Source organism: Zalophus californianus, chromosome 4, assembly GCF_009762305.2.
Source record: "Zalophus californianus isolate mZalCal1 chromosome 4, mZalCal1.pri.v2, whole genome shotgun sequence".
In the NCBI taxonomy this organism is placed as follows: domain Eukaryota; kingdom Metazoa; phylum Chordata; class Mammalia; order Carnivora; family Otariidae; genus Zalophus; species Zalophus californianus.
The window spans coordinates 86,858,152-86,877,605 of NC_045598.1; the positions used below are offsets into that span (position 1 = coordinate 86,858,152).

Here is a 19,454-nt window from a genome sequence, read left to right on the forward strand (position 1 = left end):
AAGCTTTCTCTGAAATAATTGTCCCAGCTATATTCAAGCTTTATTTATTTTTTTTAAGATTTTATTTATTTATTTGAGAGAGAGAGAATGAGAGATAGCACGAGAGAGAAGAGGGCCAGAGGGAGAAGCAGACTCCCTGCTGAGCAGGGAGCCCCATATATTCAAACTTTAAAGCCACTCATTTAAAGCACAATGATTATGTAAAATTGAATTAAAAGGAAACAAAATCGACCAAGGTGTCAGTACAATATTAAACACACAGTAAGAACTTTTAAAATATGAAAGTACCACTTCTGGTGTAAGATTTGTATTTTCAGCCTTGTCTGATCTGTGGCCATACACCCTCTTTTTAAAGAAGGCACTGTAGGGCGCCTGGGTGGCTCAGTTGGTTAAGCGACTGCCTTCGGCTCAGGTCATGATCCTGGAGCCCCGGGATCGAGTCCGGCATCGAGTCCCGCATCGGGCTCCCCGCTCAGCGGGGAGCCTGCTTCTCTCTCTGACCCCCTTCCCTCTCATGCTCTCTATCTCTCATTCTCTCTCTCTCAAAGAAATAAATAATAAAATCTTTAAAAAAAATAAAGAAGGCACTGTAAGGACACAATATATGAAGGAATTTTTTAAGTCATCCTTTAAAAGCTGAAGAGTTGCTGATCAGTTTTTCCTATCACACAAAATGCAGTTTCACTAATAGAAAGCTTATGTCATTACACATCACAACTATTAGATACTTGGTTAATTTGATTCTAAATTCAAGAGGACTATCTTTTTTTTTTTTATTCTTTTTCTTCCCCCTCTTACCATCATACTCCAAATATCCAGCATGGGGCCAAATCTACATAAGTGCTTAGTAAGTATTTATTAAATAAATATGTCAGTTAAATGATTATCACAAATATATCTCAGATAATTAAGCAATGTCTACTCGTATATTTTTATAAAAACACTGTGTATTAAATTTCACATTTTATTCTTCAAAAATACTTTTACATGTATATCTTACTATCATGAAACATAAGTAAAGCAGGCATTATTGTTTGAAGAATGAGATTATTTCAGTTAAAAAGTTGTCCATATGCAAAACTGATGTATCTGTGCATGTGTAATCAATGATGTCTGGGCCAGGAGCTTCCCTATGCAATCCATTCATTCTCAATTCTATACTACATGGTAAAAATACTATGAATATAACTGCCATGGTTTCAAATTCAAAAGATTATAGGAGACAAGCAATTCCACTTCTAAGAATTTATTGGAATAGGAACAATGCTTACGTGTAAAGATATGTTATGTCAATTCACCAGAACACCATTTATGATCCTAAAATATTAAAACAGCCTACAATGGTTGGGACTGGCTAAATAAAATACAAAACACCTATATAGCGTAAGTAGTCACTTAAAGTGGTAGGAGACATTTTATGAAATTGAAATTATTTAAAATGTGGAAATTAAATAAGAGTATGTCATAGAGAAAGCAGTCAATTAATGTTAACCATTTAGTTCTATAATATCTATATCTTTATCCATATCTACCTATATCTAGATAAATAGATATCTCCAAACTAAAAAGTGTTTATTTAAAATTCTTAATTTTAATTTTTAAAATAATGTACCAAACAACTTTGCTATATAACAATTAGGCCATAAAAGCTTTGCTATCACAGGAAAAAATAATAAAAACATATATATATATATATATATATATAGTTTTGTTTCATTTCAGCATCATAAAGACATCTAATTTTGTATTTCTATAAATCAACAGAAGGAAAATAATCATATAAGTAAAATGGAAAGGTAATAAAACACATCAATTAATAAAGCAAGTTTTACCTGCTTGTACTATAAATAAAAATCTAGGTAGGTAATTCAGCCTGCTATTAAAGAAGCTCAGTAGAAAAGAAACCTTTTCTTCAAATAAGTAGCTCAGAATGTTGAGAATCACAGGCATTCTTTCCCTAAATGCACCTCAATTATTCAAATATCTCTTACATCGAAAAAAACAAGATGCTAAAATATTATGAGTTAAGGGAAAACAGTATTTTTTCATTTTTGCCAAAACATTATGAATTAATGTCTACGTGGAGACATTTAGGGAAAAAGGAATTTTAACAAAGAATATATTCATATAAGACTAAATAGATCATAGCAAATTCTAACTAATCATTCAATTTGTACAGCACTGCTTTTGAAATTACCAGCTGCTAACCACACTAATGAGTAAAATCTTTCAATTATAGCAGTATTTCCCAATTTAAAATTAGGCAGTAAGATTTTAATCATTATCTTTAAGCTATGACCTTTAAAAAAGAAAATGTAGTTACCTAAAAAATCATGACTGGATGTCAAAATATTCACAGTCTAACCTAGGTACCCCACCTTAGTTTCTTCCCTATAAGACATTAAACAAAGTTGTCCATAACTGACTAAATGTCTCAGAGAGAATTCACTATGGTATTAGTTCAACAACAAAAATGCAACCACTTCTATAAGAAATTGTATCTAAAATAACAATGATCAGTATTATACATGATAAAGTAAAATGTGAAAATTTTCAACTTAAATAATATGTTTTGAAATGTATAAATACAAACTAAAAATAAAGCATCCTCTGTTGAATTACTGTTGTTAAAGAAAAAATGCTATTACTACTTTTGATATGCACGTATGTATACATAAATAATATACATGCAATAATCATAATTCACACTGAATATATTAAGTTCAATAGTGATTCTTAAAATGGCCTTTTAGTATCAATAGATATTGCATGCATGAATAAATTTTGTATGAAAAAGGCACAAAACTTTATTATTTGATTTTAATTGTTTTAGATTGTTGTCAATAGATTTCCATGTGGAATATGTCTCCCTTTAACTAAAATCCTTTTTTTGATGTAGCCTGGGTGATCAGCAGGATTTTGAAAATGAAGAGGGAAGGCCATTTTTGCATAGTAGGAAAGCTCATTTTACTCTAAAAGAGGCAGGGACCGTCTCTCAGCTTCACATCATTCACTGGTTCTGTGATTATATTCAAATACTTCACACTTCTAAACCCTAATCCGTAACTTGGGCTTAAATATTCTTCTTTCCAGATGGGCATGAGGACAAAGATCAATATACACTTAAGTTTCTTGGATAGTATCTCTCCCACAGCACGTGTTCTAAAGAGGGCAGAAAGCATTTGCAAATTACAGCTCCTATTCAGGTCACATGTACAAGGTTTTCAGACAGTTAAATTAAAGGTCTCAGGTTAGGACTTTAGCGGACATATGCTTTAATTAAACAGAATTTTACAGTGACTATCTGATAATCCTCCACCCCTACCCAGTGTTGAAGTTTCCACTACCACTGCCTACTTTTTTCATTAGAGAAGAAGTTGCTATTATGTCCCCAAAATGGAAGAAAAACTATTCCAAGTAATTTTTCAAAGATCCTTTTTACTTATTTGATAAAGAATAATATTCACTCCAGATTTTTTAACTATGAAAATGTCTTTGACCATTTTTATTAACTGCCATTTTGCATTATTATTCCTACCCTGTAGGAAGATTAAGTTTAAATTCATTTGTATGTGTGTGTGTGTTGGGGGGGAGAATAAGGTCCCCATTAGAGGTGTCTCCTCCTATCTGAAATACTCATTATTAGAATTATATGCCAAGGCACAATGTTATGAGAAGGTGAAAAAGAAAAATTGATATAAGGGAATTTTGTTAACTCTCATGGAAGGAGATCCAGAGGCATACGTTGTATTCTCTTTCAATGAGTAACACAACAGAAGTGATTGAACGAATCAAACTAACTACCAATTTGGAAGGCAGAAAAACTGACCCTGAGATGATGAACCAAAGTATAAAAAAATAAAAACTAACTTCTTGAGTATTTCTAGAGCTTTTCCATTAGTGTATTTTTCCCTGTTTTTTTCTCTTGAAAATTTCCATCCCTTTCCTATTTCTACATTAGAGTGCAGATAAATAGAAAAGCAACATAATTTTTACATTTGCAACTTTTAAACTTGATTTTTAAAAAAAAATTTTATGGTTTTAATAACTATTTTAACTTTTTATTTCCAAAGTCAGAAAAATTATGCATTGACATTCTTTATATTTGCAGTTTGTTACCTCTGTCCATCACAAATTATGGCAAAACAAGAAAAATTTGGGAAAAATCAACGATTTAATCAAAATTAATGTGTTTTCAAAAATACTTTAAAAATGTCCATCCATCAAAAATACACTATCTTGTTCTGTAATTCTTTAGTCCCTTGATTTTTAATTTTTCTATTGTTAAGAAATAGTTTTATGTGACAATAGGGAATTCAAATCCCTTCAGGTAGAGACAGTAGGGAGGATAATATGAAGAATGTAAATGATTAATTATTTCTAAGAGGATCCCAAAGCACCAACAAGAAATACCTGATAATATAAGGAATAATGAATGACCTTGGCAACAGACAAGACCTGGATTAAATACTGACCCCTTGTAATTTGGACAAATCCAAGAACTTCAGTGAAACTCTATTTCCTCTTCTGTTAAATAAAGATGAGGACGTTCAATTTAGTATAGTTATAAGAAAAAAATAATTGACACGTATCCAATAGCAGACTTGTTAGGAGTTGCTTGCCTTCACAATGTGATGCTCAGAAATTGTTTTATCACTCAACTCCTTTTCCCTATTATGCTGATTTGCAGATAATTAGTGTTACTAGGTCAATCATGGAAAGAAAGAAAGAAAATATTCACCAAGTGTTTTTCAATATCATTATAAAAACTTTCCAGGTGAAGATTTACAAAATCTCTAGTCCCAGATCTCCTTATAACTGTGAGATGTAACTAGCATTTACTATATTTGAGATAAAAACAGATTCCAAAAAATAACACAGAATAATCTGCTTTATAAAATCTGCTGAAGAAGTATTTCTTTCAACAGAAACTTATATTAAGTTTAAGAATGACACTCACTAAGTATTCTAAATCCACATGCCCATTCAATTCACATGGGTAGTCATTAAGGGTGAAGTTGCCAAGTTCCCCCCAATAAATAAATTCTACATGATTATATGCAAAAATAAGCTAGTTAAAATATTGTCTTCAAGTTTTGTCGTCTTGCAATAAAATAATAAATTACTAAATTTTCAAATGAGCATATCTTATGTGATTGTGCTAAATTAAAATTGGCAATCATTAAATCATTAGCTATTTTCCTTCAGTCACCTTAGTGAACACAATGTATTCGGCGTCCCGTATCTGAAAGAATGATGTCTGCCCCAATAATTTTGCATTACACAGCATGATAAAAAGAAAAATAATAATTTGCAAAGGAGTAATAGTTGTAGTAATAAAGTGAACATACCTGAAAATAACTGTTTTGTTGGAGCACTGAGTTGTGCTTGCTTTGAAACTCTGTAAGCAGTATCCGAACCTTGTGAATTCTTTCTGTTTGTGCAAAAGCCTGTTGTTTTTGATATTCCCTCAGGAGAGTTGTGAAAATCTAGAGCTTTTAGTACATCAACTGGAGCAGCTGAGAATAAGTGAAAAGTAAAAAAAAAAAAATGAACAAATAATCTGATATAAAAATGAGTATTTTTAACAGGTAAAATAGTTGTTCTACTTCTCAAATCTGTCACTTGCCACTTTCCCTAATATTTGGGTGGGGGATTGAGGAGTGGGGCAGCAGATAAATTATAACCTATAAAATTCTCAAATACAAAATATCTCAAATCAAGAATAAAATTATGGAACAGCAAACAGAAGATATTCATATGTGGGGGGTATACGTAGATTTAGAATCAAATATATATACATATATATTATGTATGTGTAATGTAATACACATTACATATAATATATAATTGAATATATGTGAAATTGCAACCTGTCTGATGCATCTCAATTACAATTTCTAGTCTTTAATCATTCTAAGTAATTGCCTTATTTGGAATTAAAGTGAAAGCCAGCATCTGGACATATTCCATTAATTTCTAGTAGATTTATTGTTCAACTATTCATAATCTTAAATACAGGTGATTTTGAAGGTTCAAATTCACAATGAATATTATACATAATTGTTGTAAAATGTGCAATTAATAAGCCATATTGTATACACAAAGAAGTTAAAAGTTGTTAAAAAGAATAGGTAACAAAACATAATGCTCTTGTTTTGAGTGCTTTCCCATGTTAGCTATTTCCAAATTACATATAAGCAGATAGCCCGTGTGAATACTGTGTACTGATTATGTATGTGTAGCTGTGCATGTGTATATGTATCTGTGTGTAATTTGTTTATTTTTACCCTCTAAATTTGCCAGAGAATCTTCACGGACGTTGCTTCATGCTTCATGATTCAGATTGGAAGGCCCTGGAGACTTTGGATAAAAAATGTAATCTTTGGAGAAAAGTACAATAAAGTGTAATCCGTTTGGATAAACTTGATGTTTTAAACAGCTTCATTGGAATGTAATTCACTTGCCGTGTAATTCACCCATTTAAAGTGTATAATTAATTGATTTCGGTATATTATACTATCCACTTTTTTAATTGTGGTATAATACAAACAACAAAAAATTCGCCTTTTTAACCATTTTATGTACAATGTGGCAGCATAATTACATTCACAGTGCTGTGCAACCATCACCACTCTCTATTTCTAAGACATTTTCATCACCCGAAAACAGAAACTGTAACCATTGAGCGATAACTCCCTATTCACCACCTCTGCCCAGGCACTGATAGCTAACAATATACTTTCCGTCTCATTTCTTGATTGGATCATTTGTTCCTTGGGTGTTGAGTTTAAGAAGTTCTTTATCGATTTTGGATACTAGCCCTTTATCTGATATGTCATTTGCAAATATGACCAGACAATTTTCCAAAGAAGACATCCAAATGGCCAACAGACACATGAAGAAGTGCTCAACATCGCTCAGCATCAGGGAAGTCCAAATCAAAACCTCAATGAGATATCACCTCCCACCAGCCAGAATGGCTAAAATGAACAAGTCAGGAAATGACAGATGTTGGTGGGGATGCAGAGAAAGGGGAACCCTCCTACACTGTTGGTGGGAATGCAAGCTGGTGCAACCACTCTGGAAAACAGTATGGAGGTTCCTCAAAAGGTTGAAAATAGAGCTACCATACGGTAGATCCAGCAATTGCACTACTGGGTATTTACCCTGAAGATACAAAGGTAGAGATCTGAAGGGGTACGTGCACCCCGATGTTCATAGCAGCAATGTCCACAATAGTCAAACTGTGGAAAGAGCCAAGATGTCCATCAACAGATGAATGGATAAAGAAGATGTGGTATATATATATATATATATATATATATATATATATATATATATATACAATGGAATATTATGCAGCCATCAAAAGGAATGGGATCTTGCCATTTGCAACGACGTGGATGGAACTGGAGGGTGTTATGCTGAGCGAAATAAGTCAATCAGAGAAAGACATGTATCATATGACCTCACTGATATGAGGAATTCTTAATCTCAGGAAACAAACTGAGGGTTGCTGGAGTGGTGGGGGGTGGGAGGGATGGGGTGGCTGGGTGATAGACACTGGGGAGGGTATGTGCTATGTTGAGCGCTGTGAATTGTGCAAGACTGTTGAATCACAGATCTGTACTCCTGAAGCAAATAATGCAATATATGTTAAAAAAAAAAAAAAAGAAGATAGCAGGAGGGGAAGAATGAAGGGGGGGATATCGGAGGGGGAGACGAACCATGAGAGACTATGGACTCTGAAAAACAAACTGAGGGTTCTAGACGGGAGGGGGGTGGGAAGATGGGTTAGCCTGGTGATGGGTATTGAGGAGGGCACGTTCTGCATGGAGCACTGGGTGTTATGCACAAACAATGAATCATGGAACACTACATCAAAAAAATATATATACTTTCTGTCTCTATGAAGTTGACTATTCTAGAAATTTCATATAAATGGAATCATACACTATTCTTCAGAACACTGAACATAGAATTACCATATGACCAAGCAATTCCACTCCTAGATATATACCCAAAAGAGCTGAAAGCTGGCACTTAAACAGATACCTGTGTGCCAATGTTCACTGAAACGTTTTTCACAATAGCCAAAAGGTGGAAACCACACAAATTTTTATCAATACATGAACAGATGAACAAAACATGGTACATGCATACAATGGAATAGGATTCAGTCATAAACAGCAATGACGTTCTGATACATGCTACCACATGGATGAACCTTCAAAACATTACACTATATGAAATAAAGCAGACATAAAAGGGCAACGTTTTAGACCATCAAATTCCCTGATCCACAACTTAATATCTACTTAATTCACTAAGCAAGCCAAAATAGGAGTCATGTGGTGTAAGCATTGTTACAAAAACAGACTTTAGACTCCATATCGTTCAATATGCCTATATTCTATTGACTTTTCCTCCTTATTCAAAAATAAAAATATTCAGAGAAGGCCATGTGTTGGCCATTGTATTACTGAGCATGTCTGAGATGTAAGTCCCTATTGCAAGTGTTTAAGATTCCAGTTCAGAAAGAAAAGAGATCACTTCTGCCTGGAAGTGAACCAATATTATTGATTTGAAAAGCTCAATTGTTAGTTAAAAAAACAAAATTGCCCTCAAATTTCAAAATTGGGTTTTGTAAATATACTGTTTCTAGGAGGACTTAATGAGAATAGAAAAGGGACTGATTTTAGAAGCAGAAAATACCATCACAATTTATTACATTCCATAGAGGATGCTGTTCTTTGAAAATTGTAATTTCAACTAACATATTTTTACAATAACTATCAGTTAATCATAGAATTCATGAATGAATGAATGAATGAGTGCTTGTGAGCAATGTGTATGTGGTCATTTCCTTAGTTAATTAAGATTTAGGGGTATTGACTTCCATATGTACAAACATATGTGGATGAAGCTTTTCATGTTTCCTTTTAGAATATAACAAGTGTACTTTCCTTTAACAATACTCTACCTATTTCATCAAGCCTCTGAATGAAAATCAACCTACTATCCAGTAGAGTACACATGGTTTCAAATTATTTAAAAAAAACTTTTTCTTTATGGAAGTCAGATATTTCAAAGGGATCATTAACTCTATCAAATATGATCCTCTCTAGGTCAGCCTTGGAATATTTAAAAGAATCACAGCATTCAAGAACCTTTTTGCAGGAGTCTTGCTCATGACGGTCAGTTTTTTTAGGCCAATAGGAACACCTGCCAATTCTTAACTTTCTTCTTTTCTCTTATCAGAAAGTACAACAAGAAAGTAATAACTATAATGGCTTCCATGTCTAGAAAGTCTAGTATGTGCCAGTCACTAGGCTAAGTTCTTGACAGGCTTTGCAAGGCATATGTTCTGATCCCCACTGTGCAGATGAAGGAATTGAGAACCAGAAAGCAAACTAAGGACACTCCTAAGATCTGGACAAATATCAAATCCAGGCTCTTTCCACTTCGCCACCTTCATTGCTATGCCCTGTAAAAGAAACTTAAAACATAAATATAATATACTAAAATTATCTTGAGACAGTTAATTGATTCCTGATGTTTATATTTGTTTTAAATTAAACTCAACTTATGTTTCAGGGTATAAATGACTCTGAAAGAGACTGTTTCTACACGTCACAGCATCTTATCTGCTTATTTTATCTTATCTTCTTGCTCTGAGCCATTAGCAAAAGGACATCAGGGTAAAGACTCAAGGACTGACCTGAACACAGCTCTGAAGGCTGTAATTCTATGAAGAAAAGGACGCAGTCCCATGGTCATGGTCCCAACTGCTCATGGGTAAATAATACATGAAATAAACCACACATCCCTTCTCTCCAGAATATCTTTTCACAGGATGACCTTTTCCAAGAGCACAGATTTTGTCACATTTGTTCCTTCCTACTTTGAAAGTAATGTGATAAAAACACATTCCTTCTACAGGATTCCAAAATAAGGGCTCTATTTTTAAAGCCTCACAAAATTCTTTGTAGAGACACATTATATGAAATAATTCACTCTTCAAAAACCAATGAAAAAAGAGGGACACAGAGAAAAGATTTCAACTAGGTTTTTTCTTTTTCTAGAAAAGCATACCAAGTTATAAAAATGTAAAAATGTAAAATTTTTTCCTTCAAATAAACTAAATAATAAATTAAGACACTTTGAAATCTGCCTGTTATTTGACCTCATAACTGCAGCATTTAACAAATTCTCCTAATACGGATTCTATGATTTTATACATACACACATACATTATACACACACAGGGAAGTTATTCTTCATATTTTATTAACTGAACTGCAACTGCTTAAAGAGTAAAAGCAGTAATTTGTCATAGCTTAACTTGATACATCTAAAAAGGTGAAATTTCCATATTCAAAGCAATTCTTAAATGCCCTTAATATTGGAATCATTTCTATGTTGCCAATAGCTGATGCCACAAACCATGATTAGAACTTCAGATGTATCCAATTAGCACGATATTTTGTTCAATAGTATTTTTCCTGCCTTTAACTACATACTCTTATATTTTATTAAATGGGAGAATAAGATACCAGAGCCCAGCGCATTACTCCAATAGCCATTTAACTGGTTTCCACGTCTCTTCTCATCAGTCTGCACACCACAACTTGAGCAAGCTTCCAAAACTCCAGGCTCTATGTCACTTTACTGCTTAAATTCCTCCAGTGAACCCACTAACTTCCAGAGGGAATGCACAGAACCCACACATAAAATCTTGAAGGTCTGAACACACGCATTTGTCCTTCTAGTATCACCGTAACTGCACCGCCACCATTTTCTTTTCATTGTCATTTCCCCTAACTCTATCCTCACTCAGTGCTCTAGTTATACTGAACTTAGACTGCCCAGAACCCCCTCCCTCCATCTTCTTTCTCTTGCCTCTGGGACTTTATAAATCCTATTTTCCCTATCTGAATCATTTAGCTTCATTTCACCTGAGGAAAACATAGGATATAAATGATGTATAATCTGCTCCAGAAAGCTATCTCCCAAAGCTGGGTTTGATATACTCACCTCTACGATAACACTTTTCACGTTTGGTTTTAATTATTTACCTATACTTGAATTTTTCCCAAACTAGAAGAGAATGGGTATGCACACACCCACCTACACACACGAGCTACATAAAATACTGGCTGAATGTGAAACACGATAATGTGAAAATACTAGAAGCAACTTTCTCTGAAGCCCATAGGGGTCTCTTGTCTTAAAACAAAAATTTCTGAGGGCCTAATATGTCTTTTCTATTATGTTCTGCTACTCTCCTGGACACCCCGACTCATTCACTGATTAGTCTGTCCCAGGTCTTTAATCCTTTCCGTCTGTTGCTTTCAGTGTCCACATGGATTACTGATCTAAAGTCTCACAATGCTTTGATTGTTTCATCTCTAATTAATTCCTCCTTTAAATTACTTCACACACTCCCATGACCAATAAGGAGTAAATGACACCAATACATAGTGTAGAAGAGCTGGAATGATTTCGAATCCCATCCCTGGCACTTAGCATGTGTGTGATCTGGACTGCTTTGTGCCTCAGTTTCTACATCTGTAAGATGAAAATAATAAAAAATATTTACCTAAAAGAGTTTTTGTGAGTTGGTATTTGTGGCCATGCCTTAGAACAGTGGCAAGAAAAAACTATGCCTATGAGTTAAGCCCTTGCTGACTATTTTCATTGTTTACATGGTGAAAAAATTAAAAGCAGAACAATATTTTGTGACATGCAAAGGTCATATGAAATTTACATTTCAGCATTCACAAATAATATTTGTATTAGACTACAACCACACCCATTCATTTATCTATTGTCCATAGCTGCTTTTGCCCTACAACAGAGTTGTAACGCTGTGATAGAGATCGTATGGCTCACAAAGGCTGAAATATCTAACGTGGTTTCTTTTAAGCTGAGTCCTGAAGGATGGGTAGGAGGTTATAAGCTATGAGGAGGGTGACAGAAATACCAGATAGGCAGCACAGACACAAGACAGTGCAGTGTACAAGGAAGTGAAAGTAATCATGGTTGCCTGACAAGACATCAACACTGAATAAATTTAGATGTCCAAATTCTTCATGGGTGCATCATGGCTGCTGAGGACCTCTTGAGAAAAACCAGAACTCCACTATGGATATTCACAGCCACAGTCTCCAAGTGAAACGTTTACACTAACTCCTACCTATTTCTCCAACCCCAAATGTAATGCTCCAGCTGAAATAAACTTCTCTTAGTTTCTAAAATATACTGTGATCCTTTTGTTGGGGATTTTTCAATCCTTTCTCAACTGGCTAAGAATAGCTGACTGTTTTCCAATCCTAACTGTCATTAGAATCTCAAGGAGAACTTTTACAACATAAGAACGCCTGGGTCCTGTGTAAGAACTAATGACTAGAATGAAGGGGGGAGCGGGGAGGGCAGATATTCATGTTATAGAAGTTTCCTAGATGAATCTAATGGGCAGCCAGGATTAAAGCCAGGCAATTTGAGACCTAATCAACCTTTTGACCTCAACCTAACTGTGACTTCCTTCAGGGAATCATTACTTATCTCTCCCAGGCTGGGTTCTGGGATCCACTCATATGATCCCAAGTACTCTATATTTCCCTTGGATAACTCCACACTCTATTTTGTTTGCTTGCTTAATTATCTCATTTTCACTCAGGCACAGTGTGTTTCTAAACTCCCCGTTACAAACTCATACTGCCTAATTTCCCTCCTTCTCTCTCTGCTAAACTTGTAATTTATTGTTTGATGTCTGCCTCCCCTGATAGACTGTAAACCCTCTGACAGCAAACATCAGCACTATTGATGTTCACTGTATTATTCATTAATAACATAGCAGCTGACACATAATAAATAATCAATAAAGATATGTTTAATGAATGAACAAATACATGAATCAATGAGCCTCAGAGGCAGGGTATAGCTGCTCATTGATTCATGTATTTGTTCATTCATTAAACATATCTTTATTGATTATTTACTGTGTCAGAGTTTCTTTCTCAACAGTCTGAGAAGGAAAACAAGTGTTAGAAATGGCCTTTATAAACAGCACCTAAAAGAGCTTCCCAAATCTGATTGTTTCCATTTGATGCAAGTGTGGCAAGAACTCAGTTCTTCAGTTCTAAAGTAGGTGTTTTCCCATTTCTCTTTATTCTTTTCACTTATCTTCACCTTGTACCTCACATCACAGGCCACATATGAAACATATCATTATAGGGAGAAAGAAGCAAACTAAAACACAGAAAGAGTTATAAACCATCTCCTGGGGCACCTGGGTGGCTCAGTCGTTTAAGTGTCCGACTCTTGGTTTTAGCTCAGTTATGATCTTGGGGTGGTGAGATGGAGCCCCGCACCAGGCCTCATTCTCAGTGGGAGTCTGCTTGTCCCTCTGCGCCTCCCCCCACTCGCACTCACTTTCTCTCTCTCTCAAATAAATAAATAAAATCTTTAAAAAAAAATCTCAGGGCACCTGGGTGGCTCAGTTGGTTAAGCGTCTGCCTTCGGCTCAAGTCATGATCGCAGGGTCCGGGGGTCGATCCCTGCATGGGGCTCCCTGTTCAGTGGGGGGAGGGGGGCTGCTTCCCTCCCTCCCTCTGCAGTTCCCCCTGATTGTACTCTCTCTCTCTCTCTCTCTCTATGTCAAATAAATAAATAAATAAAATCTTAAAAAAAAAAAAAAACTAAACTAATATATTAGGGGTGCCTGGTTGGTTCAGTCGGTTAAGCCTCCGACTCTTGATTTTGGCTCAGGTCATGATCTCAGGGTTGTGGAATCAAGCCCAGCATACAAGGCTCCTTGCTCAGCATGGAGTCTGCTTAAGGTTCTTTCCCTCTGTCCCTGCCCCCCACTCATATTCTCTCTCTCTGTCTCTCTCTAAAATAAATAAATAAAAATAAATCTTTAAAGGAACGAATATTTTAGTGTCTTTCCTCTGATACTATTTCTTCATTTATTTCAAACACATATATGCTATACACCAACCTTGTATTGCAAACAAACATGAAGCATTAAAAAATAAAACATATTGACCTAATTGTCCATATTTTTAAAAAAAAGTATGAAAGTTCATCTTTAAGTGACTATGTAACACAAATAATGTCAATAGAAATCACCTAAATTTCCTATATCCCAGCACAACTCTTTGTAGCTGAAACGATTAGACTTTTTGTCTGTATTCTGTAATCTAATCTTTGTGCTCAAAATATAAAATGGGAGAAGTGAACTGCTTGAATACATTAATAAATTTTAAACTTATAAGATTATAGTTGTAGAATTTACACTAAATATTCCTGGGCATGGGAAGTGTTTAGAGTTCATTTTACCCCCAAGAGGTTCTATAATAAATTTATATGTTTTGTCATTTTAAACCCATGTTTAGAGAGTATATTTCCCTTCAGGAAAATAATGAATACAATAAATATACGTATCTCAAAGCTCAAGTTTTTGATGAGTATCTTGCAAAAACTGGATATTTGGTACTCAAACTAAGAATAGCATCAAATTGAGAATAAAATGGACAAAGACGTGTAAAAAAGTAGCCTGCGGTTTCAGGAATTTTATAGTTAATTTCATCAACACCAGGCACCTAACAAGCCTAATGATAATACCATTTCAGAAAACAGAAACCCAATGACCAAATGTAAATGTACTTCCTTACAATCCCATGAAAATACCAGCTTAAAAAAAAGTCAGTTATGCAGTGAAATTCAAGATTGGAAAGATTGGGGTAAAAGAAATACACAATGAAATATTCTGAAGTAGAAGTAATGGAAAAATTGTGGCTCCCACCACAATCCATTGTATCCACATCCCACTATTGACTGTTTATTCTAATTCTGACCTACCCAGTGGTTGAGAGAAATGTGTAAGCCCTGTGATCCTAGCTGAGATTTAGTATTGATTGGAAATAAGAAATAAATTTGTTTTGAATATCAGCGTGTGTATGCATTTCCTTAACAGTATTTAATCTGTTGTAGGTTTTATGTCTTCACCTGCAAATATCACCCATCTACTTTTTAAGTAACCACAAGTCCCACATTATCACCCTGTTACACCAGCTAAACAAACTCTCATACCATTTCTATACAACTATAATGTCTTAAAACAACTGAATCGATATGCAGGATGTTCATCAAATAAGTAAAATGCTTTTCTATGTGGAATTTAAGTGTCACTTTGACTATGTCTAAATATGCAAAATAAAATTTAAAACTATGGCAATTATGTGGATAAAAATGGCCTAGAAGCTGCCCAAATACTTTAAGGCAATATTTGTACTCCTTGTACTCCAAAAATATCCAATTCTACATTTGATAGAAAGCCTTAAAATAAAATCTACACCTTTAATTTAAATGTCATTACTTTTTATAAATGACAAATATTTGATTAGTACTAAGAAGAAAAATAAATCCATAAACGAGGTTTGAAGAGGCATGGATTTTAGTATCAAATCAGAAAGACAGGAAAGGGCTCAATAAGAAAATAATGTTTGAGCAGTCTAGCAAGGCATAAGAGGATTCTCTATACTGATATTTTGACAGCATAGCATTCTAAGCAAAAGGAATAGCAAGTGCAAAGGACCTGAGATAGGAGTTGCCCCAAAGGGGAGGAGTTGAAGGAAATGCAAGTAGACATTTAGGTTGCCAGCAGAGGAAATAAAAAGGGTATAAGAGATAAAGTCAGAGAAGAAAGGGGGAGGCAGGTTGGAGGCAATTGTATAGATCCTGTGGTATGTTCACTGAGGTTAGATTGTATTCCAAGTGAGATGGAAACCTACTGGAAGTTAAGGGAGGGGAGTAACATGAACCAACTGGAAGTTTAGGGAGAGGAGTAACATGAACCAATGAATCTTCCAGGCCACTATGGCGCTGTGCTGAGAACAGAGTACAGGGGCACTAGAGTGGAAGAGAGTGCAGAAGAAGTAATTCCAATCCTCAAGGTGTAAAATTTTGTCAATTTTGCAATCTTGGACTGAGAGATGAAGTACTGGGTCAGATTCTGGATATATTCTGAAAACATAGCAGACAAGGTTGCTGATGGGTTGGATATGGAGTATGAGAGAAAAGGAGTCAAAGCTACTCCAAGTATTTTAGTTCGAACATCATGACTCATTGTGTTTCCATCAACTGAGACGGAAAGATTGTGAGCGGAACAGGCTTCAGGAGGGGTTCTACGATTCAGTTTTGGGTATGTTAATTTTGAGACAATTTAATACATTCCACTGGAAATAGCTGACTAGGCAGTTGAGTATATGAGTCTGGAATTCAGGGAAAAGATATGGGGTAGAAATAAAACTTTGGGAGTTGACAGCCTATTAACATTATTTAAAGCTATAATTAGTTAATTATACTTATTTTAAAACTCTATTAGATATAACTTTCTGTGAAAGAAATCATTATGACTTAAAAATGATTATAATAAATATTTATAATCAAATAATCAAATAATCAACATAGAGATCTTGGTCCAATATATGAATCCTCAGAAACAGACAAACAAAACTACCTAAAACATGCTACAAGTTGGGTAATAACAAGAACGATCACATTTAAGGTTTAAAATGTTAGGCTATATCTTTGTCTTATAACAGATTTTATAAATACGTGTACACATTTTGTTTAATGTACTCCCTTATAAAACAGGAAGATTATTCATTCATACAGTTTTCAATTCCATAAAGGCCATAACCCCGTATCAAGTGTGACTTAAATGTACTAATTTATCTTGGAGAAATCCAGGTGACTTTACAGTGGGTTGGCTATTGCAGAAAAGCAGCAAGGCCCCAGTTCCCTGGTTATTTTTCAGAAGATCTAGTGTTTGCAACCAAGGGGAACCACCTAGTAGGGATAGGTATCAAAGTATGTACTGACTCTGCCAACTTAGCAGCCTCCCTGTATTCTTTAATTAGTCCCATGATTCTGTGCTATGCAAAAAAAATATATCCATACAGTCTTGTGTTATGTGGCCCTAGCCCATTCTCCTAACCCCAGCTCTCTCCTGATAACACACATACCCCATGAGAATAGACACTGGCATACTGTCTTTGTAGTCAGGACAACTAACATTGATGGCACATAGAAGAGAGTTATTTAATTTTCACGGTTATTGAACAGCCTCAATCCTGAACTTTCTTGTATCATAAAAAGCTTCTATGAACTGAAAATTGAAAGCAGAAATCATATCACAACTCTGAGGATGGCAAAGGAAAGAACAAATGCCTGTTAAGAGTATGATACGTAAAAAGCTTGGCATTTCTGATGTACAAGCGGCCAAAGCTATTAAAATGTTCATTATAAAGCTTAAATTATAGTTTCAATACAAACACTTGACTTTCATGTTGAGAAAAGCAATATTTGTTGGCATTTAGTTTATTACATGCTATGGAGAAAAGGATTTTTAAAAAAGCATGAACTCTATCATAATCAGTTGATCTATCCAAATCAGTTTTTGCCGAGTCACTGCTATTGGGTGGTTGGGTATTTATCAAATGAATTGCACACAGCAGACAAATAATCTTTTACTTGACTTCCAGTGCCCTTTTATACAAGCTAGACACATTTCCATTTTTGCATTTATTTCCTGTTACAAAAGATTCATAAACCTTTGGATGTGCATCAAAATTATCTGTGAAGATTTATAAAACACCTATACTTGGATTCTATACAAACTCTACTCAATCAAAATCCACAGAGATGGGACTGGAAATGATTGTGATAGCAAGTCAAGGCTGATTGTCCCTGTCTTCTTGACTTTAGTATAATCCCTTGCTTATGATGTCATTAATTCATATGATAAACATTTATTGGCCATCTATTCTGCTCCAGGTATAGTGCTACAACACAGAATTTCGTACATAGATGAAAAGATGCATTCCCTTGGAGCACTGGGTGTTATGCACAAACAATGAATCCTGGAACACTACATCAAAAACTAATGACGTGATGTATGGTGATTAACATAACAATAAAAATTCAAATTAAAAAAATAATGAAGCTGAAAATATAGGTTGAGTCATAAATAATACCCCTCAAATTTTACTTCTTTAGAGAACATGTTACTTATTTTCCTTAGTAAAATTTGTTTGTATTTTGGCAAGTGCCAATTTGCTTCAGTGAGTCATTCTCAAAGTTTTATGTTCTAAAATTTTGTCAGAAAATAGATATTAATAATTTGCTTACCAAACATATTAAGAAGGATTTATGGAAGTATAAAATAGTTTAAGTTTACAAATATGTTATATATTAGTATAAAAGAAATCATATTTGCTGGAAATGTTTTCAAACTTTCACTCTCTTTTGATATCAAGCACTGCTTTCCACTGGAGTCTGTGTATTTTGAATGTCTGGAAGTCAAAATAGTTTGTTTTAACTCCCACTCTATAGTATTTCCCAGCTGTGTACTTATATGGTATAATAAAAGGATTTAACAAATGGGCAAAAAAAGATGCATGCCTTGTTTTCATTTTAGCATCAAAAATATCCTGTGATAAGTATTCAGGTTTGGAGTAAGTATAGTGTGCTTTAGAATGTTATGCAAGGATAACTACCTCAGTCTTTATGGTTGAGGAGAGGTACTCCTTTAGGAGATAATATCTAAATCCAAAAACGTACTGGTAAGCGGTTTGGAAGTGTTCAAGGTGGAGATCATAGTTGCTTGGAGGCAAAACAGAGATTGATATTTTCAGGAAATCACAACAATATCAGCCCAAAACTGTTCAATACACTTCTGTGGACACTGGCAACAACTGATATATATATAACCTTATATCATATCTCGGGTTTTTAGTTAGATTATTGAAGAGCAATTCATTAGAGCTTCAACCGACACTTTCACTTCATTCAGCAAAGATTTATCAAACACTAACTATGTGACAAGCTCTGTTCTATGTGCTTGGGACACACTAAAGCAGATAAAGATACCTAGCCTAATGATTTTAGTGTAACTAAAATATACAATGGCTAGGAATAGAATATAAAAAATACGTAACATTCTTCTAAAAACAATTCTACAACTGCAGTCTCTTATTAAGCACTGGAAACTTTATATACTCCTTGCTTAAAGATGATACTTCATCAGATAATAATTATAATATATATGATATGCAAATTACTTTCTAGAATGAGTTTACTGAAATAATCATAAAGCAATAAATATAGATAGGTTACTCTTTCTAATAGTTATTAAGCAAAATCAGAAACCCATAACAGCATACAAAACAGGTAGAAGTTTCAAAATGAATACATGACAGGAATTTTCCCAATTATTACTTTAACAGACTGATACCACTCTTGGCTTAAATTTTCTTGTTCACCAGCAGACAGTGAAATGATGATTTATGTTGCTGTCAAAACAAAAATACTGCTTCATATGGTGTTTTTCTCTACGAGATTACTATGTTAAAGCAAACTACAATTTTAGAGGTAATATA

The 19,454-nt window shown here is 34.4% G+C and overlaps 1 protein-coding gene across 4 annotated transcripts in view; it reads right to left on the reverse strand.

The window, feature by feature from the left end:
• COL11A1 (collagen type XI alpha 1 chain) overlaps nt 1–19,454 on the reverse strand; it is a 195,981-nt gene that overhangs the window by 167,232 nt on the left and 9,295 nt on the right. For all 4 annotated transcript variants that reach the window (XM_027571529.2, XM_027571515.2, XM_027571497.2 and 1 more), the window contains one exon: nt 5,352–5,519. In XM_027571529.2, the coding sequence (XP_027427330.1) occupies nt 5,352–5,519 (168 nt within the window). The remainder of the gene's footprint in view (nt 1–5,351; nt 5,520–19,454) is intronic.